The 23,364-nt window shown below is 57.1% G+C and overlaps 1 protein-coding gene across 3 annotated transcripts; it reads right to left on the reverse strand.

Moving 5' to 3' along the window:
* Nucleotides 1-368: 368 nt before the first annotated feature.
* Nucleotides 369-11,688, reverse strand: KCNS1 (potassium voltage-gated channel modifier subfamily S member 1). Of its 3 annotated transcripts, none has more exons than XM_027898034.1 (4): nucleotides 10,804-11,688; nucleotides 6,544-6,685; nucleotides 5,272-6,264; nucleotides 369-844 (listed from the first exon to the last, which is right to left on the reverse strand). In XM_027898034.1, the coding sequence occupies exons 3-4, from the start codon at nucleotides 6,235-6,237 to the stop codon at nucleotides 386-388; spliced, it is 1,425 nt and encodes a 474-aa protein (XP_027753835.1). In that variant the 5' UTR covers nucleotides 6,238-6,264; nucleotides 6,544-6,685; nucleotides 10,804-11,688; the 3' UTR covers nucleotides 369-385. The 3 variants fall into 3 exon arrangements, with proteins under 3 accessions (XP_027753835.1, XP_027753837.1, XP_027753836.1); XM_027898036.1 differs by lacking the exon at nucleotides 10,804-11,688 and adding an exon at nucleotides 10,377-10,430; XM_027898035.1 differs by lacking the exon at nucleotides 10,804-11,688 and adding an exon at nucleotides 9,127-9,397.
* Nucleotides 11,689-23,364: the final 11,676 nt, after the last annotated feature.

The raw sequence follows: 23,364 nt of genomic DNA on the forward strand, positions 1-23,364 counted from the left end.
CCCTGGACAACACACAACCTCGTGGCAGAGGAGAATCCCCCTCTACCCAGCTGGGGCAGTGCCTGGTAAGGGGTCACCTGTATTTCTTTTTCCTCCCTCCCCTCTTGGCAGGAGTATGTCCAGCACCAGAGCCTCCGTTTGCAGCCGGGGAGGGGAGCAGGGTGAAGGCTGAAACACATCCAGGCAGGCCCAGCCACTGCATCCCAGGGGCTGGAAGCAGCCAGCACCCACTGGGCATCTCCTGCATCCCCTCCTGTCCTTGGCAGGGCCGGGGCGATGCCAGCCGAGGTGCAGCCCAGCTCCTCCGCCGCGCCCGGTGCAGCAGCCGCGCCGTGCTCGCCGCGAGCGAGCGGGTCCCGCGTGCCCCAGTGCCACGGGGGGTGGGTCAGGGGCTGGGGTGGGTGCCGGGGGTGAGGCCACGGCGGTCAGGGCTGCCCCTGCCCAGGGAGGTCTCGCTCAGGGCCTCCGAGTCCTCCCGGTCGCGGCTGGAGACGCTCTCCACCTCCTCGCGGTCCTTCTTGCCGCTGTTCCTCACGGCCGCCTCCAGCGCCTTCTGCTTGCGGTAGAAGTGGGAGAACTTGTTGAAGATGATGGTGATGGGCAGCGCCACGACCAGGATGCCCCCCAGGATGCAGCCCGAGGCAGCCAGCTTCCCCGCCACCGTGACGGGCACCACGTCGCCGTAGCCCACGGTGGTCATGCTGACCGTGCCCCACCACCAGCACGCGGGGATGGTGTCAAAGCCGACGTCTTCCTCCTTCTCGGCAGTGTAGGCCACTCCAGAGAAGACAGAGACCCCCACGGCCAGGTAGAGCAGCAGGATCCCCACCTCCCGGTAGCTGTGCTGGAAGGCAAAGCAGAGCAGCGGTCGGTGGGAGCCGCCACACCCATCCCCAGCCAGGGCACGGGGACCCCACAGTGCAAATACAGCCCTGCGTGGATCTCCGTGCCTCTGTCCATCTCTGCCCTGGGCTGTCCCGCTGTAGGGGTGGGCTGGGACGGGCTGGGAGGTGTGTGGGTGACCCACGCCTGGAGCGGGTGGTGCAGTTGGGAGTCACTCCTGGCACCCAGAGCCACCTCTCTGCACTCCACCAGCCTGCAAGTGCCAGGAGGGACGGCTGTGCTCCCCAGCCAGGGATACCCAGCACTCCCTCCAACCTGATCTCAGCTAACAATATTTATCACATTTCCTTTTTATCTTGGCAGGTCCCCAGAAACCACCTATTAGGCAGCCGCTAAGAGAAGCAATTTGTACCTTCCCGAGCCGCTGGCAGTGCTCGCAGGGAAGACGTGGCCTCTGCTGAGGCTCAGCTCAGCTCTCCCCAGGGTCTCAGCCCCAGGCTCCCCAGGGACCCCACAGCCAGAGCCCCAGGGCCCTGTCCCTGCTGTATCCCCCCACCACTGACAGTCCCAGCATCCACATAACCCTTCGCTACACACGTGCAGGGTGGTTTTCTTGCAGAAATCGTTGTTTCTGTGATGATAATTACATTGCTTTCTGATTTTGCTGCCCTTCCATGGGAGACTACAAGTGAACCTCAGAGCTGACGTGGATCCAAGCAGCCCTGGTCATCTGGTCAGTGCAGGGATCCATCCAGCACCAGCATGGGCTGGTCTTGGCACCCATCCAACAGGGTGTTCCAATCCCCAGCTTGATGAGCCCCAGACCCCTCATGGAGCCGTGGGACACCCAAAGCTCTCAGGTGGGTGTGCAGGGCCTGGGGAGACAGGCTGACAGCAGGGGTGTGCAGTGCTCCTTGAAGAAGCCATCACTCCTCTGGTTTCAAACTAAAACCTTTGTGCCACAATCTTTCTTTGAGTATTCTTAATATCTGAGCAAAATATAAACCCGTGCCAGAAGCGCAGGGGGGAAGAGGCAGTGTGCAGTTGCAGGACAAGGAAGGGAACTTCCAGGGGACAGACTGCCAGCACCATCCTCCCAGCGTGGTTTGTCCACGCACTTTTTGGCTGTCACAAGTGAATTTCTTGGATGTTTCTGCCCGCTGACCTGCCAGCTTGCTCTTCATCTTTTCGGGAAAAGAAAGCAGAGCTTTGATGGTGAGGATTTTTTCCCAGTCTCCTAACAGGCAGAGAATGCTTTATTGGAGACCACATAATGACTAAGGGAAACAACGTGAGCAAAGCAAACAGCACAGATGTGGGAAAAGGCTTCTGTGGTCAAGACAAGACCTAAGGGAGGTGGATTCATGTCAGGGACTGAGGAGACTTTGTTTAGACTGCTGGCAAAAGCTGCTCAGTTAATGCCAGTAATACCGAGGGGAAATAACCACCACCTCCTCCTCCTCCCTCACCTAACACGGGGCAAATGCCCTGGAGCAGCTCCCAGGGAGCCCCTGGAGGAGGCCAAACGGCTCAGAGCCACTGAGTTTCAGGGAGGTATCACTTGGCATGAGGGACCTGCTCCTGGTTGGGGCTTCACAGCAGGTCTGTGCATCCCAGCGGGGCAGCAGCAGCGCCGAATAACCTCGTACATTTTTAAAGAGGACTGGTTCTGGCCCTGGGACGTGTTGGAGGGGGAAGTCAGGCAGCTCAATAGCTCCTGCTGCTTCAATTTACAAGCAAGGTCGGGGCTTGCAGCAAAAAGGAGGCTCCAGGAATCTCCCAGCTGGCACTGGCTGCCACCTCTTTGCAGCCATTTATCTGCAAAGCTTCTGGTTTGCCCATTGGTTGAGGGGGAAGGCAGCTGCAGATGGGGTTTGGGTGGGATGCAGGTCTGCCCACGGTTCAGGTGGGATCCAGGCTTAGCAAGTAGCCAGGCTCGGGTGAGGTGATGCTCAGGAATACAAGGCTCCAACAAAAAGCCCCCCCAGCAGCAATCTCTCCAGGGTCCTGCTGAATGCACATTTTTCCTGCAGTACAGAACAAGACAATTGGAATGGAAGCCCCCAGCCTGAGCCTGGCCAGAGATACCAGTGTGGAGACCGAGCAGAGATGGCCCGTGGTAGCAGCAGGGTGATGCATCTGCTGTCCAGGGTCGGGCAGCTCTGGCTCTTCCAACCTGTTTGTGTATTTAGGCTCCTGAGGGAACAGCCAGCAGCTCCTGTGGATCCCTGCAGATGCTGTAATTACCCAGGGCCCAACACCTATTGACTGCCAGTGGGAGCCAGACTCCAAACCCACACCCACGGAGCTGCAATAGTTTTAATGGATGTCCTGCACAGCAGGGAGGGAGAGCAGAGACACATAGGGAGCCTCTCTTCAAATTAAACAGACCCTGGATCAGGCCTCAAGCAATCTGAGGATGGTTCAGGGCTCGTGATGCACAAATGGCAGAATTCCCTCCGCTAGCACTTTCGTGGCAGGGGAACAATCACACAGCTCGCCAGAGCCATCACTCCCACTTCCTGGCTGTTAACAGCCTTCACCGCTCCGCTCCCCATTTCTGCTCTTGCGATAGGAAGTAAATTATGATTAACGAGACGTCGTAATTTATGTGCCCAGTAAATCACCGCGCCAAGCTGCTGCGTCAGATCTGTGTCTCCGCTCATCCCCGTTTGCAGCTGGCTCCGGAGTCCCCGGGAAGCGGCGCTTTCCAGCACGTCACTGGCTGATTCAGAAGCCGAGGCCGGGACGCTGCCGGCTCCCCGGATCTCGTCTGCTGCTTAATAATATGCAGATGAGCCCCTCAGCCCCTGCTGTGCTGCAGCCTGCTGTTCACGCTCAGATGGAGCCCGGACGTGTGCGGGTTCCTGCAGATCTCACCGGCGGTTTTACACGGTGCTTGTCGCTTGTCAGGGCTCTTCCGAGGAGAGTGTTGGGAAGCACCACGCAGGTAGGACTTGAGGCACCTTCATTTCAAACAACTCTCCCCAGGAATATTTTGATGCTCTGTGGGCTCTGCAGGATCAGTGCTGGGCTGGGCTGGGCTGATCTCGCTCCACAGCAGAAGCTGTGCAGAAGACCTTTCCTGCTGCCCATCCTCAACACCAGCCACACTCAGGGTTTGCTTTTCTCCATGACTCAGCCACAGGAATGGGTCCAACCCTGGCAGCCGAGTCCTGCCGATGCCAGGACACCCCATGCTGGCTCTGCCACTGCTGCAGCAGTGAAAACAGGGTGTCCCCAGCCACTCATCCCTGTGATGGCCCTTCAGAGGCAGCAGCACCAGGAGCTGCAGCTCTGTCCCATGCCAGGCAGTAGGAAGAGTGTCCCTTTGGTTGAATTTCAGGCTCTGTTAGGAGCAGAACCATGTGGAGGCTGGTCTGTGCCACCCTGCTGAGCTGCAGCGATGCAGGTCTGGCTGCAGCACCGGGATGGTGACAATTTCGTGACAGATTTCAAGCTGCCTTTGGTCTGTCTAAAGAGGCTGGGGGTGCTGTGGAGGGGGTTTGGAGAAACACAGCCTTGGGGCATGTTATGGAGGATGTGCACCCTCTCACCAGACCTGCAGGGGTGCCACCTCCCAGCATGCCTGAGTCCTGTCTCAGCATCTCCTCATCCAACCCTTCCTCCCCAGGACAGTGTGGTCCTGGGTCCGGCTTTCCCCAGCCCTACATGCTGAGTTTTCCATCACTCTGAGGGGCCCAGGCTCTGCTGAGGGCTGTGCTGAGAGCACAGACCCTGCCTGGGGCTGCTTGTCCTGGGCTCTGCAGCTCACCCTTGGCTTTTCTATTGCTGCTCTGTGCCACACATGCTTACCCATGTGCCAGTCCCAACCTCACTGAATCCGGGAGCATCCAAGTGTCAGCTCCCCTGGACCAGGATCTCTGTGTCTCCCTAGATGGGCAGACACCAACAGTCAGCTGGCAGCCTGCTCTTAGGAGGCTCCCCCTTGTCCCAGACTAGGGACAGGAGCAGCTCTGACCCCAAACACTGGTGCTGGCAGACCCAGCAGCTGCTGCCCGGCCTGGTACCTGCTCAGCAGGTCATTTGCAGCCCAACTGGGCACAGACTCGTTTCTGGGGGGACATCCCCATCCACCCACACATGGCTGAGTCCATTCCAGTGCTGGGCAATGAGGCCCTCACGCCATGGTGGGATGGCCGAGTCCCTGGAAGCAGATTTCTGCATGGAGCAAACCGGGCTGGATGGGTGTGTGTGAAACGAGGACTCATGCAGTGCTCCTCACACTTGTTTGCTTTAGCAGACGCACCAACAGCCCAGCCCACCCCCCTAAGGAAGCTTGCCAGGCACCACCCAGAGCTGGGAGCCCAGTGGGAAAGGGGACTTCCATATCCCCTGGCCATACCAGGGGTGTCCTCCTTCCCCAGAGACTAAAGGAGTAGAAAAGGAGACAGAGAGCCAGTTTACCTTCAGGGTGGCCCCCAGTGACCTCAGTCCAGTGGAGTGCCGAGCCAGCTTCAGCACTCGGAATATCCTCATGAGGCGGAACACCTGCACCACCTTGCCCAGGTTGCCCAGCTCGGAGTCACTGCCCATGGTCACGTCCACCAGCAGGGTGAAGTAGAAGGGCAACACCGAGACAATGTCAATCAGGTTCAGCGGGTGCTTGAAGAACTTCCTGGGGTTGGGGGAGAGCAGGAGGCGGGAGGACACTTCGAAGGTGAACCAGGAGATGCAGAAATACTCCAGCTTGTGCAGGATGGGCTCGTCGAGCACGTTGCCGTTCTCGTCCACCTCCTGGTACTCGGGCATGCTGTGGATGCACATGGTGGCAATGGAAACCAGCACCACGCTGATGGACACGAAGCTGAAGAGCTTGCTGGGGATGGAGTAGCCGGGGTTCTCCATGGTGAGCCAGAGCCGCTTGCGCAGGTTGCCGCAGCGCAGCGTGCTGTAGCGCAGCAGGTCGTGGTTGATGTCAGAGATCTCGTCGGGGGACGTGTCCACACTGCTGACCTCGCTCTCCTCGTCCCAGTTGTGGTGCCGGCTCTCCAGCTTGCGCTCGTGGTAGCGGTAGCTGCAGCAGGAGTCCAGGAAGAACTCGTTGATGCCCCAGTACTCGATCTCCTGGCAGAAGGAGAAGACGCACAGCTCCTCCATGACGTGCAGCTTCCCCGTCTGGTAGAAGTGGAGGACGTAGAGGAAGAAGCCGGGGTTTCTGTCGAAGTAGAACTCCCTGGCGCTCACGTCGTAGTCATCGCAGAGCTGCAGGATGGACTCCTCCGAGTCGCAGGAGAGCAGGCGCCCCAGGCGCGTGTCAGGGAACTTGGAGAGGGCACTGGAGCTGAGCCGCCTCCTCAGACCCCCCACGTTGATGTTGATAACGTCCTCCTCAAAACTGGGACCCCAGTAATTTAAGGTCTTGTTGACCATGATCAGCAGAGCAGGAGCTGGTTCCACCTGTGGAGGAGACGGCGGGGCTGGAGGGGACGCAGGGCTGCCCCCGGTGTGGGTGAGGCGGGGCCGGGAGCACCCCGGGGAGTGAGGAGGGATGTTGGAATTTTGGAAAGTGAGGACCGAGGGGAGGGGAGAGAAACAGCTTTAGACCGTTGTTCTTCTGTGGTATGGAAGCTAAAAAAAAGAAAAAAGAAAAAAAAAAAAGAAAAGAAAAAAAAGAGAAAAGAAAAAAGAAGCAACCAATGACTTTTTGCAGGTGAAACTATTCCTTGCTTTGTTTACCTCTTGAAGTTTCTCCCTTTGCAGGTCGTTAATGCCAAAAGAAGGCAGTTCACTGCACCTCCAGCACCTCCTCCATGGGGCTCTCCTTGTTCAAACAGGTAATTAGTCACCGGAGAGAGGATTTATCCCCCAAAAAGCATCCCTGAGGAAAAATTAGACCTCATCAAACCACCGCTGCTGTGATTCTGCCCAAGTGTTTTGTAGCCCCACTACCTCCGCTGCTAATTAGACCCGGTCAAAAAGTCCTCAGATGGTGCAATTCTCCCAGCAGCACAGGCGGTTTTGCCGAAATCAAAGTATTGTCACAGAAGGTGTCAGTTTTAGGGAGAATTTCAGAGGAAGAAGTGTCAAAACAATTCAACTGCCTGTTTTGTTTCCTCTTGTGTGTCCTGTCATGTAAAATATTAATATTATTTTTATAATGTTGAAACATAACAAAAGCGTGATTCAGAATCATCGATGCCTGAATAAAAGTCTGTATGTCAGCGGGGAAATAAAAACCCAAAGTTTTGATTTCTATTGTGTTTTAGGAATTTATAAGTTTTGGGGAGCTGGGCTTTTCCGTGCAGCAGAAATTCCATTTTCTAATGAGAAGCAGTTATAGCATCTAAGAAAGAGCAGCATTCCCACACCTTCAGATGCATTTACCTGTCTTGACTGGGAGCAAAAAAAAGGGCAAATAAAAGGTTTGTGATCTTTCTGTATCACCTTGAAATCAGATTTTTTTTTCACCTCCCTTATTCATCAGAACACCTGGGGATGCACAGAGCAGCCCTGTACTCATGGGGTCCCCTTCTCCTGGGATGGGATGGTGGGTGCTGAGGGACACTGCGTTGCTCTCTTGGTTGAGGGATTTTCCTGTCCTCTGCCACGCACAGAATTTTTCAAACTTTTAGAGGCAGGTAACCGAGTGGTGGTTAAACCCCAGAGGTTTGTTTTCAAGCTGAGCGGGGCTGTGGGTGCAGCAAATGCCAGATTTGCGTGAAATAGCCTGGCAAAGGCATCTGCTAACTCCACTGCACCTCCCAACCAGGGCTCCTTAAACACACAGCTTTGCACCACAAGGCCAGCGCTTCCATTACACCAGGGCTGGAGGAGGCAACGTGATAAACCTCAGAGCTTAATGGACTCATTGTCTTGAAAGGGGAGGGAAGGAGGAGAACTCTTTCAGTGCTTCAGAAAAAAGCAAGGGAGAAAAAGGGATGTAAACACTCCTTTTCAGGGATAAACTGGAATTTCAGTGACAGATTAGCTTTCCCAGAGAAGACATCACACAGCCCATCTGTGGGGTGTGGATGACTAATCCAGGTTCCTTCCAGAAGGATGCTCATGCATTCAGGCTACAAACACACACAGACGGGGCCCTGGGGGTGCTCTGTGGGATCCAGCTTGTCCCCAAACCAGCCTCAGACTGTCTCCCCACTCTCCCTATAGAGCAGCCACTCTGAGAGGTCAGGCCAAATGCCACCAAAATCAAAGGCAAGGTGTTTTTGGGGGGCTGGGCTGAGGCATAGGGCAGCCCAGGACAGCAGGACAAGCCCGGAGCGATGCTCCAGCTCGGCAAGGACCATCCCCAGTGCACAGCTGTGGCTCTGGGTGAGCTGTGCCAAACCCTGGGGGCCAGGAGGGAGCCAGCTCCCACCTCTCTCCCAGCTCAAAAGAAAAAGGTGGGTGTCAGGACCCTGCAAGCCTTTGTACCCCAGGCAAGCCCCTCCATCCCTCCTGTGCCAGAAGCAGAGTGAGGAGAAGGGTCACGAACCACCAGAGCTGCTCCCTTCTGATGTTCGCTTCTGAATAGAACAAATTATTTCTGCCCACGTGCAGCTTTCATCCAGGAATCTTAAAGCAGCAATTAATAGTTTTATGGCTGTTGCCTACTTGTTTCACGACCAGCTAAGCTCAGCTTTGGAACAAAACTGGGGTTTGAACTGAGACCCGATGTGATGTCCCTCGCTGTGCTCCCCCCTCACACTTGCAGGGATATCAGCCGGGAAACAGAAGCTCACTTTAGGAAGGTTGGGTGATTTTTGATTTTAAAGCACAACAGAGAGAGAATACAAATGTGTCTGTCTGGAACAAAGTGAATTTGCAAAATTTTCCTTTAGTTAACCCAAAATTTCCACGAATTATCAGAAAAATGGAACAGATAAAGCCAGTCTCTCTCTGATAAATGTTGAAATATATTGTAAGCTATTTTGAGACAACCATCAGAATTACACAAGCCCAGTGTGAGCTGGGTGTTGGGCGTTCAATTGAATATCTGTGTTGTGGAGAAGAAAAATGTCTGATACATGCATTTATGACAGTAAAAAAAAAAAAATATAAAACCAGATCAAGCATATCTATAAGAAATGCTAGAAGAGTTTCCCTTGACAACATATTTCTTTTCTCAAAGGCTTTCAGATGGAAGTTATGTATATTTATTCTACCTGTCAGAGGGGACCCAAGGGAGTGGGAAGGAAGGTGCTAATAGACATTCAAGCGAGGAGGCAGCAAGTGCAGGGAGTATTGCACACAGGGTCTTTTCCAACCAGGTACAGTGGATTTAGATTAACAGTTCAAATAAAAAAACCCTGTACTTACAGCTCAGTGAGGCTTCCCAGCAGGGGGTCGTGTGGCTTGTCTCAGAGGAACCATTAGAAATTCGTAGAGGAGGAGGAATCCTTTATCCTTCGCCCTGTAGCCCAGACCTAAATGCCCTGTCAGCCCGGGCTTGTGACCCTGCACGTCCCAGGTGTGCCAGGGTGGTGGCTGTAAACCACTGAGGAGATCCTGTGCGGGATGTCCATGGGGCCGGGGTGGGGCTGGGGGTCCAACGCTGGGTACCTGAAGGTGTGCTGGGGCTGGGTGACCGCCCAGCTCCTGTAGGGTGGTGTCCCCATGCACTGGGTCATCCAAAATTGCCCCTGCAGAGCCCTGCCCCCATTTCTGAGCGTCCCTGTGCACATCAGCCTGAATGTGCTCAAGACCAAGCCCTGTCTTGGGCGGTGAGGGTTTACCAGGCAGGCAGTGGGGAGGATGGAAGGGGGATTCCCACTGCTGGCTGCTCCCTGCAGGCGGAGTGTAAGCTGCTGCTGTAGGATGAGAGGCCACCAAAATGCCCAGGGCTGGGGATGGACATGACGGGGGGACTCCCTGCTCGCCTGGGGTGCAAGAGGGGGTGATTACCAACAGCTCGGTTGTCTGCTGCCAGCGGGCAGCTCAGCGCCGGCTGTAGATGATCCCTGCCCTGTGCCAGCCTCCGCTCCCAGGTCTCACGCAGCGGGTGCACAGCTCTCCAGAGGGAACCCCGCACCATGCTCCTTCCGTGGGGAGGGAGAGATGCAGCTCCGGGGAGAGGGACTCCCCTACACCCGTCCGCAGAGGGACGTGGAGTGTCCCTGCGCCCTGGGTCCCAACAGCATCCCGGGATGCGGGTGCTGGCACGGCGGCTCCCTGCTTACCCCGGGATGTCGGTGCCTCGCTTCCCCGCTCATCCCTGCGTGCCGCTGCTCCAGCTGCCCTCTCACCCCGGCATGCCGGTGCCCCGGGTCCCCGCCGCGCCCCAGGGTGCCGATCCCTGCGGTGCCCGGGGATGCCGGTACCCCGCGTTCCCGGGATGCCGGTGCCCCGGTCCCCGTGTTACCGATCTCACGGTCCTCGCCGCGCCCCGGGATGCCAGCGATGTCGGCGCCTGCAACTCCCCGGGATGCCGGTGCCGCGGGTCCCCCGCCCCGCCCCGGGGGATGCCACTGCCCTCTCCCCCGCCCGCCCCAGGTGCCGGTGCCGCGGTGCCCGCGCTGCCGGTGCCCGCAGCTCCCCGGTGTCGGGGCCCGGCCCGCTCCGCCGCTCACCTGCCTCGGCGCCGCCCCCGCCGCAGCGAGCGCGCCCGGCGCGGAGCCCAGAGCCCTGCGGGGCCGGCGGCGGCGGCAGAGGCTCCGCGGGGCCCGGGGGGGTCCCGCCCGCCGCCCCTCCCGGTGCCGCCCCCCGCCCGCCCGCCGGCACCGCGGCGCGGGAGCAGTGCGGGCGATCCCGGTCCCCCACTCCCGGTTCCCAGCCCCCGGTCCCGGATGCCTCTGCCACCTTCCCCCCGGTTCCTCCGCGGCGGCCCCGAGATCTGCGCAGGGCAGAGGGCTGAGGATGCCCGGAGGAGCCCACCCGGATCACAGGAGCGGGTACCTGATTTTGGCATTTCAGGAGCGCCGCGGCTGTCAAGCGGAGCCGAGCCGGGAATATGGACCAGGCGTGGGGTACCCCTGCCTGTCCCGATGTCTTTCTTACCTGCTGGAAGTCCTTGGCAGCCGGGAGAGCTCACGGGTTGGCTGCGGGAGCCGCGGTGGGGGTACCGGCCCCACTCGGCCTGGGCTACCCCGGTTCTTTGCGAAGCTGCCCAAGAGGCGAGCGCTGCCTTTGGGGCCGAGCCCCCCGAGCTGGGGAGTCCCGGGCGGTCCCGTGCCGAGGGCGTTCAGGCCGAGCAGGGCCCCAGCAGCGGTGCCACCCTGCTCTGGGCAGACTATGCCCCCCTGCCCTCGCAGTCTCCCTCCACGCGATCCAGCTCCATCTTGCTCCTTGGAATGGGCGGTGTGTAGGGCACCGGGGCAGCCCCCCAGGGAAGAGCCTCCCTGGCTTGCTGAGCTCCCCAGTGTCTCTTTAAAGGCTCCCTGGGAGGTGAGTGAAAGCAGCGAGTCCCGGGCATGGCACACGCTGGGTTTCAGGTCAGCGAGCTGCCGCCGCCGCCCGGGGCCATCCCCAGACGGCCTGGGGAGCGCTGCGAACACACCAACTCCCCCAGAAGTCAGCTGCTGGAGCAGGGAGACGGGAAGGAGAGGATGGGAAAGAGACCTTCCCGGGGTGACGGCCGGGGCTGCATGTCCCCGCAGCGATGGCTCATTGCTCCGGCAGCCAGCGCAGAGCAGCTGTGTCAGACAGGCGGCTCGCACCGGGGCGAGACTTCACACCCCCCTCTGCATCCCATCATCGGCTCGCTGATTCCAGTCCGAGGGGCTGGAGCCCGTGGGCTCTCAGCCTTCTCCGGGCTTGCACGAGGCGGACTGAGAGCTCTTTTTGGTGGCGAGCATCCTCCCCCTCGGCCCGCACGCCCGCCTCCCGCGTGTGCTGCCAGCCCTGTCCCTGTGCCAGGCAGCGCTGGCCGCTGCAGGGCCATCAGCGTGTCTCCATGTGTGTGATGTGTCAGACTGTGTGTGCCTGTGCTTGTTTACATGGGAAAGAAGCAGCGGAGGGAGGGGGAAGGGATGACTTTGAGGGAGGCCTCAGAAAAGAAACAAAAAAAAAAAAAAAAAAGGGAAAAAAAGGGGGAAATTCCTCTGTTCTGTGATATGAAGCAAAAAAGCATTTATTTTTATGGCAATTAGGGATGGCTGAGCATCCCTGGAAGCTGCAAGATAAACATGCCCATCTTTGTCTGCTCCAGGCAGATGCAAGCCCGGCTGACAGGGGGGTGCAGCCCACAGGGTGGGAGGAGGGCTGGCTCCCACGTGGGGCTTTCTCCGCCTGTCACTGACATACGGTGATCAGGGTGAATTTGCTTTTCCCTTCTGAAAATAGTTCTCATCCAGCCATTTTTCAGGGAAGGAGCCGTGCCTGGCACTGCAAGGGCGCCCACTCCATCCGGCACTTTGTGCCTGCACCAGAGCCCCACTTATGCTCTGCCACGGAGTAGGTCTGAACCCTGTCCCCCAGAATCAGCTCTCCCAGCACCAGGAGGTTTGCTGAGTGTCCCTGGGCCATGTGGAGCAGCTGTAGTTTGAGTGGGAAGCACGGCAGGGAGTTGCTGGGGCTGTGCCCCTACTGCCCTCAGGCTGGAGGGATCACTCTGGGAGAAGGGAGGGGAGACACCTCCATGTCTCCTGCTGCAGGTCAAAGCCCTGGCTGGAAGCAGCTGAAGAAGAGGGAAGTTCACCTCCCAGGCTGCAGAGGCCCTGTGCAGGTTTGTGCTTGGCATCACAGAATCCTTCAGAGGGGACTTGGCTGCAGCATCAATGGCACCTGAGGTGAATTTTCCTTTTTCTGCACGAACTCGGAGGCAAAAAGCCCGACTCTGCCATGAGCTGACCAGAGCTTGTTGACCTGACTTTGCACTGACACTGGCAAGCTGTGGCAGGAAAGGAAGACTCACATTTTAAGGCTCTTTCCCAGCTGTAAGGGCCCTTCCTCGGCACAGCTGGGTTTGCCACTGCCCTGGGAGGGCACAGCTCCCTGTGGCACAGGCCAGCCCCATGCCCCCACCGCCCTCCTGAGCTAACTGTCAGTGATGTGGAGATGGGAACCAGCAGAAAATCAGGTCAGCTGGAAACGCCTCGCCATCTCTTCCTTTCACATCTTCCCCCATCTCCCTCTCCTGAGGAAGGCAGGTCTCCGCCCCTCGAAGCCCGGGGCGGGTTGTGTCGATAACCACACGGCCAATTCTCCACGCGGGGATGGGGCCGACACCTCTTGCCGTGGTCCCTCCTGCAGTCTGGGAGGGAATCTCAGAGGCAGGGTGAGGCTGAAGCCAGCAGCCATTTCAGTGCTGCAGTGAGTCATCCCAAAAGGCGCTCAGCTTGTGGCAGCTCCCTTTTCCTTTCTTCTTTCTGCCTTTTTTTTTTTTTTAAATAGCTGATGTAGCAATAAATTAAAAAATAGCAGAAAATATATATTAATGTAGCATGTCTGCAGAGCTCCTTTAATTAAAGGAGAAAAAAAAAAAAACTCTTCAAGCACTTTTCAAGCCCCTTGGATACCTCTTGAGAAAGGCCAGAGCTGCTGGGTACCTGCCACGTGGGAGGGTGGGAGAGAGCGGAGCACCTGCAAGCTCGGGGTGGATCCGTGGAGCCAGCGGCTGACGGGGGCTGATTAATGCCGGGGACATGAGCACAAAGCATTTCACAAATAGTCCTTTCCAGAGGGAAAGAGCTAAATTAGGGCAGATGCAAAAGCCTGGTCTTGTGTTTCTCAGCGGCAAAGACTTAATACTAAATCCATGGGCTTTCCCCAGCAGTCTCTCTGTGCTCGCTGGTGTGTTTATCCCCCGAGCTCTGGGAGGGGGTTGCTCCAACTGGAGGGGTTTGGGCTTCTCCTTCCCATGCCATTGGCTACTCCCACTCCTGTGCCATCAGCTGTCCCCATTCCCATGCCTCTCTCTGGAGCCAGCCCATGGAGTGACGGGGAGGGAAAGCCCAGCTGTGATGGCAGCATCCTCTAAGCAGGAGGAGAAGACTGGGGACACAAACTCTGGGGGATCCTCTCCCTACAACCCCCATCTTCCTCCCAGAGCCACACAGGGTGTCTGTAGGTGCTGCTGCCGGGGGGATATCAGCCTGTTTCATGCTGGAAGTTATTTACCCAGCCTCATTCATTCTCTGGAGCCCTTGCATACACCTGCACATCCAGCCCCCTGCAGTAAGGTGACTCATTGCCATCCATCTGCAGCAGGCATGGGGTAGGATTATGGTGGATGGCCTGCAACAGCCCATGCCTCTGACAGCCTGGAACTCTCCTGGACTGGAGTTTTACTGAGCCCACTGGGTGCCTGAGCCAGGAGAGATTAATGAACATTCCTGAACTTGCTGGAGACCTTGGCTTGCGGTTGGACTCTGAAGCTGTAACTGGAAACATGAGGAAACCAGGAAAGTCGTACTGCAGTGGGGGCTATATTTTATACAGATGGAGAGCCTCCAGAGATGGAGCAGGGAGATGCTGCAGTGTAAGGTCAGGCACTTCAGAGCAGTGATTTACTACCTGGAGGGCTCCCACCTGCCTCGAGCCTCCATTTTACAGCAGCTTGCAATCTCCACGTGCTGCATCCCTTCCCTCTGCTCTGTCTCTGACACAGGTTGTTCCACTGTCCTCCAACACCCAGGACACAACCCCAAAACTGAATTCAACAAAACCAAGGGCCATTCCCAGGCTCATCATTAATCTGCTGGAATATCCCAGGCCAGGGATTCCCATGGGCCAGGCAGCCCTTTCCAGACCATTCCCAGCAGGGCTAGGAGCTGTCACGGGCAGGGGTGTTGGCAGAAGGGCAGTGTGGTGTCAGAGGAAAAGTCAATAGCAGGACTTGCTCTGTTCCCTGACACCCAGCTTTGGTGCCGGTCAGCCCAAGCACATTTCATTTACCAGTACAGAGAAAGCCACAAAAAACAATCCTCATACCCACACTTGCACAGGCAGCACGGGCTCACTCCTCCGCCAGGAGAGAGACACGTGAAGATGGAGCACAACTTTAATTGTAATTAAACCTTACAATATTGCAGGTTGAATAATGTGGGTAACCAAGAGTGCAGCGAGCTTTGACTCTCCACAGGCTCGTGCAGTGCAGACACTTGCCCTGCATTTTGCTTTTGATAGATGTGCACAGCCACGGCCACCGAGGGAGCGAGGGGTGGCCTCTGATTCCTGCTGGTGTGTCCAGGCAGGATGGAGCAGTAATTAACAGAGGGGGCAAGGACAAAGGGAGGTGCCATTTCCCTGAGACTGACCTGATCCTGTGGATGATTTCATCCTACAGCAAACCCAGGTGAGGGCCTGGCACTGGTGGAAGCAGGGCAGCAAACCTGCCCTGAGGCTTTGCATCTCTACCAGAGAGGGGCCGATGGGTTTGGGGCCCTTCAGTCCCCGCCCAGCTGAAAATTTCAAGGGAAAGCTGGTGAATTATCACTACAGTTATTTTGCAGGGTGGCTCTGGGGGCCCAGGCTGGCACAGGACCCCCTCACTCCCCCAGGTGCCCTTGGCAGCAGCTCAGCCCTGCCGTGGGTCAGGGCTGGTGACTCACTGCCAGCCCTGGGAAGGCTGCAGAGCCACAGAGGGGGGGGCAGGGATGTCTGACGGCTCCTCGGCCTCCTGATAGATATTCCTCTGCTGCTGCATGGAGAATCACTGCTGTCTCCATGTCAGAGCCCAGGTTTGCAGGGCTGGCTGTGGATTTTTCCCTGCTGTACAGCTGGCCTGGCTGCTTGTCACCATATTTTTGTAGTTTTTAGGGGTTTTTTTCTAGGAATCTTTGAGGAAGCAGCGGAGGAGAAGCCAAAGATGCAGGATGCAGGTGGATGAGAGCTCGCTGGCTGAGCCTGGATGGCTGGGAGGGGCATGGGCACTTTTTCCTGCAAAATGAATACATTTCATCACCTCCTTCCACAAACTGCTGTGTTGAGGGCACTCCTTGTTCTTTGATTGGTCCACAAAGTTCAGGGCTTGCCTTTTTAAATACCGAGAGGGGAGACATCTACCTTCTTTCCAAAGTCTTGGAGCAGTGGAAGAAGCATTTGTGTTCCAAGTAGATACCTTTTGGTGAGCAGCCTGTGCTGGGATGCAGCGTGGGATCCAGGCAGAAGCCCCATTTGCCTGGGCCCTGGAAGGAGCCTCCCAATGACATTTTGGGAAAACATTTTTCTATTTTTAGAGGCCATGGTGCACGGAGCCAGGGAGTCAGTACATGAGTCCCAAGCACTGGCCCAGCCCTGTACTGGGCACCAGGGCTCACGTGGAAAGCAGTCGTGCATCTCAGGGTGCTCAGAGCAGCCGCCTGCCCTGGGCTCATTAACGTGATCGAGTCACAGGAGCTCCTGAAGCAGAAAGGTATTTGGGCAATGGCCTGCTGCCTCTTTTGGCCCCTGCTGGGTCAGGCTCTGATCGTGCTGGGGCCAGGGTCTTCCTCTGATTGCCACCACGTCTCTGATTTGGGCCTTGAAGGTCCAAACCTTCCCGTTGACCGGGCTGTGCGGGAGCGTGGCACGGCGGGTCTGCTGCCTGTGCCCAGCTCTCCCTGATTAATGTGAAACCCAGCCTCATGAATCATTCATGAGGCTTTATTTAGTATAATGATTTCTGACATCCAGTGCCTGGGAATAGCATTTTGGGACAGACCGTTTGCGACCAGCGAACTCCAGAAATAATGAGCTGACGTTTATCCCATCTGAACGGGGAACAGGCAGGAGGGGAGGGAGGGAGAGGGGGGGCGAAGCAGCCGTGCCTCCTTCCGAGGGAATCACAGGTTGCTCTCTAATTAGCCAAACGTGTAAAAGCTAAATATTGACATCGTGTTGCGGTTCCCCGTGTCTTGCCATCGCATTGCATGTTATTAACCTACATAGTGTCGGGGAAAGGAGCATCTGTGTGTGCCTTGGCACAGGCAGGGCTGAAGAGACAGGAATTCCCCCTGCAGTGCTGCTGGTGGGACCTGAGGGAGCTGGGAAATGGCTTCCCCTCCGCAGCTGGAGCTGGGGTGTGGCAGGAGCTCCTTGGGCTGCCCTACAGCAGAAATAGCCCACCCTTCTGGTCCACACTTCGCTTCAGGGAGGTGTTGGGTTCGGCGGGGAGGGGCTCTCTGCAGATGAGTGACTCCACTTGGGAAGGAGTGGGCAGGTACCCCTATGCCTGTGCTGGTGGATTTGGGGGGTGATGGTGAGTTTATGGCCCTGAGCACGTGTGGGCTCTGAGCTGGGGTCTGTGTGTGAGCAGGGGCTGGTGCAGGGCCGGTGCCCATGGGAGATGCTTTGCTCTCTGCAAACTGTGAGTTTCCAAGCACTTTGCCAGCCTTTGCCAGAGCTGGTATTTGTGGAACATCCCAGCTGCTTGGCTGAATGCAGTCATCAGCCTCTCTGATGGACTGCAGAGGGAGTGCCCCCCTGAGAGATGGGGCTACAGAGAGGGCAGGGGTGCTGGAGATGGGCTGCCCTGCCTGTGCAGCTGCCAGTCTCCTGCTGAGCCCTCACGTGTGCCTCCATGCAGCACAGCTTGCTGCAGAGAGAAGAGGTTTCTGTCTCCTTTTCTCTCTTTCTTCCTGGGGACGAGGACTCCTGGCACGCAAGGATCTCCCTCAGCTACAGGGTGCTGTCAGTGCCTCATCTTTTTTGCCTTCCTTTTGGCTCCCTGGCTCAGGGAAGTCCTGCCAGCATCTGACAGGCTTCCTGGGTGTGCAACCGTGTGTGGCTGCAGCAGAGAGCAGCCTGCTGAGGATTCCTGGTGGGATGAAGGGGGGATGGAGCCAAATGGCTCAGCACAGCTCTGCTGCCTCTTGGCTGTCGTGGGTCACGCAGAGCTGGCCTGTGCCAGGCTGAAGGGCTTCGTCACAAGCAGCTTGTGACGTTTGGCAGCACTTCAGGCAGGAGAGAAATCACAGTGGTCCCATCCCCTGTCAGACCCCCCCACCTCACAGGGGGCTGTGTGCACTGCATGGCCGGGGTGATGTGCCAGAGCCAGGCAGAAGGGACAGCTCCCAGCCTGGCTCAAAGGCTTCCCGGGGGCAGACACAGCCTCCCTCCACTGTGCAATCCCAGGGTGTGGCTCCCCCGCTGCCCTCCCAGCATGGCAGGGGCTGGTGGTGCGTGTTGCCCATCGCTGAGGAGGGTGGGAGGGCACTGGGAATGGTTAGTGGTGCACCCTGGCCAAGTAAGCCAAGGAAAAAGGCATCCCTGTGTCTTCAGAAAGAAAATGCTGGAGGGCATCAGCTGGCATGAGACAGCTCTGGCCCTGACCACCCTCTCGCTGCCACTGGAGGGTGTCTTGGGCCAGGTGAGGAGCTGGGTCTGCATGAATCATCCCCCAGAAGAAAGCACAGAGTGAATTCATACATCTGTTGACCTTCAGCAGTGTGAGGATGGTTTATTTTTCTGCAGAGGTGTATATTTATTTATTTTATGGGAAGCAGAATGGCATTAACTCTTTTTCCTACCTGGAATACTGCTGCTCCTCAGCAGGAACGATGAGAGCTGTGCACAGCACTGACCACGGGCAGAGCCACTGCTGAGTGGATTCGCTCAGCCCGAGGGCATTTTCCCCTCTGGAACTGATGTGATTGCTGCTGTGTAGTCCTGCTGGGTCTACAGCTTTCCACTCCTGGGCTAGGCCTCTCTTTTCAAAGGTTGTCAAAGCTGTAGTAATTCTTATATAGGCTGGTTTGAATCATCTCTTGAAAAGGTCTCGCATCACTCTTGTGCACCAAACTGTTCTGTATTCAGACCCCAACCACCCAGTCTCCTGAGCCAGAGCATAACATGCAGGGAGAGGCTCCAAGAAAATATTGAAGATGTTCTGCTGTGCTCTGGGTAAGACCTGACTTCTCCCTCCTCTTCCCTGTCTACATTTCAGAGTGGAACAAAGTGCACTGTGTGGAGCAAGGCTGCCCCTGTGATGCTGATGGATCCCTGGGTGACAGTGGGTGACATGGGCAAAGCTGACTCTCTCAGAGCAGGAAGAGGGACCCCTCCAGGCTGTCACATGGAGATCTGGAGGCCCCACGCAGCAGTTTTTGGGAGGATGAGCCCCTGCTGCCTTGCCCTTGTCTGTGCAGAGGAGCTGCTGCCCTGGGCACGGCATCCATCGGGCTGTGCTGGGAGACACCCCATGCCTGGAGCTCTGCGCTTAATCAAACCAATTAGCAATTTAATCTTGTTAACAAACCAAGATAATTGCAGCATTATCAAATTAGCCAGCTGTATGGAAAAGCCTGCTTAATAGCTGATAATAGCTGGTCCTGACGGGGGAGGAGGGCTGTGATCTGTGACTGATGATGGCGGGAGGTGCAATCAGGCTGCTCTGCAGTGGCTGCCAGCCCCATCCTGGGAGTGGGGATGGCTGGGGGAGCGCTGGGGTTCTGCCCCTCTCACCCCACAGCACTCCCCAGGCAGAGGGCTGGGCAGAGGCCGGCAGGTCCCTCAGGCTGCACGTGCTCTCTCTTGATGATATTTCTTGGCATTTCCTGAATTTTTATCCCCGGCACTCAGCTGCACAAAAATGACAAGAACCCCTTGGAGCTGTGGCTTGAGGCTTTCCCAAGCAAGTTTCCTCAGCTGAATTTTCCCCACCAGCTCAGGGTTCAGCACCACTTGGGTCTGTGTGCCCCTGGATGGATTTTCTCCCTGAAGCCAGTCCCTAACCACACTGTGGGTGTGTAGCCAGAATGTTTTCATTCTCCTCCAAGGGCAGAAATTCTGGAGTGAAATTCAGCAATGGGGCTGTATGCCAGGATGGGCCCAGAGAGGGGCAGGAGGAGGTGGGGAAAGGAGTCACACACCACAGGCACCTCTGAGACAAGCCTTTTATTTGGTAAAACAGCAGTGGAGAGGCAGAGGGAGAGGGCAAGCAGGTAGCACATAGCACTGCACAGCAGCTGTCATGGAGTGATCCTGGGGCCTGAGCATGGCCTGGGGCCGGAGGTGGCGTGGGGATGCTGAGATGGCCCTCGATCTGTCCTGGGAGCAGGAGCTCACACTGGTGAAAGGGAGAGAAAGAAGGTTGGGGCAGCTGGTCACAGCCCCCTGCCCATCATCATCCCACCCCCTTTGCTCCCCGGGAGCTGGGCACAGGCAGGGGGGCTCCTGAGCTCCTACCGATGTGCGTGCCGGATGGTTTCGAGATGCATTTCCTGCCGCAGAAGGTGGGGCAGCACCTCTTGAAGCGGGGGCACTGCCGGTGGCTGAAGCACCGGTTGGGCGGGTTGTGCAGCGCGCAGGTGATGCGGACGGGTGGGCAGGACCAGGCGCTGCCTGCAACAGGAGGGACTTGTTTGCTCCAGGGCAGCTGAGGGGCCCTGGGGAGATGCTGCCCAGCAAAGACCCCTCTCCTCTCCCTTCCCCTCCCACAGGATCCTTGTAAACATGACTCCTTCCCAGCCCCTGAGCTTTTCCTCCCTGTCCCTTACCCTGGGACGTCCCATACCTGTTGGCAGTTCTGCCCAGAGGATGAGCATCCCCACCAGGAGGAGAGCGGCCACCGACCTCATGCTGCCGTGTCCCTGAGAGGTGTGAGTGTGAGAGCTGTGGCACACGGACATTTAAACCCTCCGGGACGATGGGCGTGGGCAACAGGATGTTTGTACTTTTTTCCCTCCGCCTGTTGCGTTGTGCGTTCTGGAAGGCTTTTGCACAAGACACAAAGGGGATTGTTCAATAGCTGGGGCTGAGAGGGCCAAGGGAAGATGGTCCAGGGCATCATTCCCCAGGCATGCTGGAGACAGTGCAGCTGCTCTCTCCTGGGCAAGGATCCTTCTGCAGGAGAAACCATTGTGGTGGCCGTGCCCTGTTCCCTTCTGGGGGTCTATTCAGTGGGTTTGCCCTCTGTACTTTGCTTGCACGTGCACCTGCAAACCAAACCTTCCAGCACAATCCAGATCAGCCTGAGGCTGCGTGTGCCTTCCCAGGAATGATCTTTGGGGGTCACCTGCACCATTCCTTGTCTGGAGGGCAAAGGTTCCACCAGCGTTCAGCCCTCCATCTGTTCCTGCCTTCCAAGGAAATGCTGCACACACTCACCCCTCTTTCCCCAGCCTGCAGGCAAAACTGTTTTAACTGCCCTTGGGCAATGGGAAGTTGCTCCATTTCCCACCGATGGGTCAATGGCCCCCTCACCTTGTGTAAGGGGTTCCTGGAGCCCTTCTGTGGCATTTGTGGGGCTGGCAGGTAACCAAGCTGTGCTGGAAGCAAGCTCTGGGAATGTCCCTGGGAGGGGAAACTCCTGCAGCCAAACACTCCCCATTCCGGCGAAGAGCAGCTGGGGCAGCCCCTGATTTTGTAACCAGGAGGGGTGAGGAGCAGCAAGAGCCCAATATCACCCGTAGATGCTCTGGGCAGCCCCTGAGCCCCCCACCATTGCACTGCCCCAGCCTCTGGAGCCGCCACTTTCCATCCAGGGCACGGTGGGCATCTCCCTGTGCTGCTTCCTTTTCAGCTTTCCATTCTCAAGTCTTCATGGGCCACGTTAACTTCCTGGATGTCTGTTAATTATTGTCCAATTTCCCTGTTAACTCTGTGGCTGCATTTAGCTCTTTGTAAAGTCATTTATTAAATAACCAGCAGAAGATATAGCCAACCCAAACAGACTTTCTGGGCTGTGCACCAACAATTTAGCACTTTTAATGAGAAATACAAGCATTGGATTAATTTTTAAGCAATCCTTTGGCATTCAGCTGCTGTTGGGGCTGGAGAGGACAATGCTGTGCTCCCATTTGATGCCAAGATCCAGCTGAGGTGGGGCTTGGACCTGTTCCTCCAAGGGAGGAAAAAAGACTAAGGAACAAGGCTTGGATGAAGCTGCAGAGAAGATGGAGGGGAAGAAATCCATCTGAAGCATATTCAGCAGTGCTTTATTCATAGCAGGGGGTAAAAGTCTGAACTCTTTCTGTTGTAAACTCCCCTGGAGTAAGCAGGAGTCGGGCATTTGTGGGCACAGGATTGCCTGCAGGCCCCGTGCTGCTCTCTGCTGCATGTGCAGCACCCATGGCCCCAGGGTCCCTCAGAGCAGTCTCTATTCCATATGGCTCGTGCTCTTCTACATGAAAACCCCTCTCTGAGCCTCCTCCTGAGGCAGCAAGGCCTGAGCTGTTGGATGCTGAGAATGCTGAGGCAGATGCCGCATTTTCCCAGCCAGGGCCAGGCTCTCCGGTTCGTATTCCGGGGGGATGCAAAGGATGAGACCAATAGCTCCGGGTCCCCTAGCCTTAGAAAGGAGCACAGAGTGCCCAGGGAACAGCTCGTGCCCTGCAAAGCAGCCCATGTCCCCCACCAGGTGATGCAATGCTTTCAGCCTGATGATGACCTTCATCTGTCAATCCCCCCCTCCATCCAACCCTGCCTTCCCCAGCTCATGGCTGAGGATTCTCTGCTCCCCTCCAGGACACCTCCAGCACCCCGGGGTGCCCAGGAGAAGGGGGTGCCCGCAGCCCAGAGCACCCTCCAGAGCGCCGGTGTCTGGTGCCACCTAGTGAAGAGACATTAATGAGGCTCTGCAGGACCAGGCCCTGCCCAGGTCCCAGCTGGGATCCTACGGAACAGGAACCGCTGGGATTTGCCTCTCCTGGTACCAAGAGCGTGCAAAGCAAATGAAAGCAGAGTGTGACCTGTGTCAGTGGGACCCCCCTGTGCACAGGTACCCCCAGCCCTGGGGAGGCCATGCCAGCACCCTCAGACCCCTCCAGCCCTGGGAACCCAAAGCAGGTGAAGCCACAACTTTACAAACACTGTGCTGAAAACAAATGCAAAGAAAGCTGGGCTGTGAAATACAAAGACTACTTATTTACAGAAGAGCAGCAAAAATGATGAACCATGAAGCGTATTTATAAGAGAAGAACTTTTTGAAAAACAGCAAGTTTACATCCTAAAAATCCTCATAAAAACAACAGTTGATGAAACGTATTTACAGAGGCATTACAAAACAAAATCTAAAACACGTGTACAGAAGAGTGACATCCACGTCCTCCATCTCTGTCATTCCTGGAAGAGAACAAGCAGCACGGTCAGTGCAGTCAGGCCCTGCTGGGTGTTCCCTGTGCCCCCAGCCTGGCACACGCTGGGCACAGCGGGACTCTGGCGCCAGGCCTGAACCCGGCTGGGGATGGGAGCCGGGCCCCAGGCGCTGGCACGGGGCTTGTGTGGCCCAAAGCAGGCGCAGGGCAGGTTGGGGGTGGGGGTTGTGCCACCAGAATCCCGGGCACGGGGCACCGTGTCCCTGAGCGGGGCCACCCAGCCCAGCCCCAGCCTGGCGGCAGGTGACCCCCTGTCCCTGGGGCAGGGCATGGCCAGGATGGGCCTGTCCTGCTGCTGGGGGTCTTCATCCCAACACCATGTCCTCCTCTTCATCCTCCTGCTCAATGTCCATCTCCTCCTGTGTCCTCTCCATCTCTCCCTGCACATCCTCCTCCAGATCTATCTCCATCCTTTCCTCACTATCCAATCCCATATCGATTTCCATCTCCTCTCCCGTGTCTCTCTCAGCTCCATCAGGGGGCACAATCTCAGAATGGGCTCCCTGTCCCACACCATCCCCACAGAGCTCCAGCCCCCCGGGCGGTCGAGGGGTGCCCACCTGCACGGAACGGCCCCGTACCTTCCTCAGGACAAGAGGGAGCA

Source organism: Empidonax traillii, unplaced genomic scaffold (assembly GCF_003031625.1).
Source record: "Empidonax traillii isolate 1590-97213 ecotype Southwest subspecies unplaced genomic scaffold, ASM303162v1 scaffold575:size619451, whole genome shotgun sequence".
Taxonomy (NCBI): Eukaryota; Metazoa; Chordata; class Aves; order Passeriformes; family Tyrannidae; genus Empidonax; species Empidonax traillii.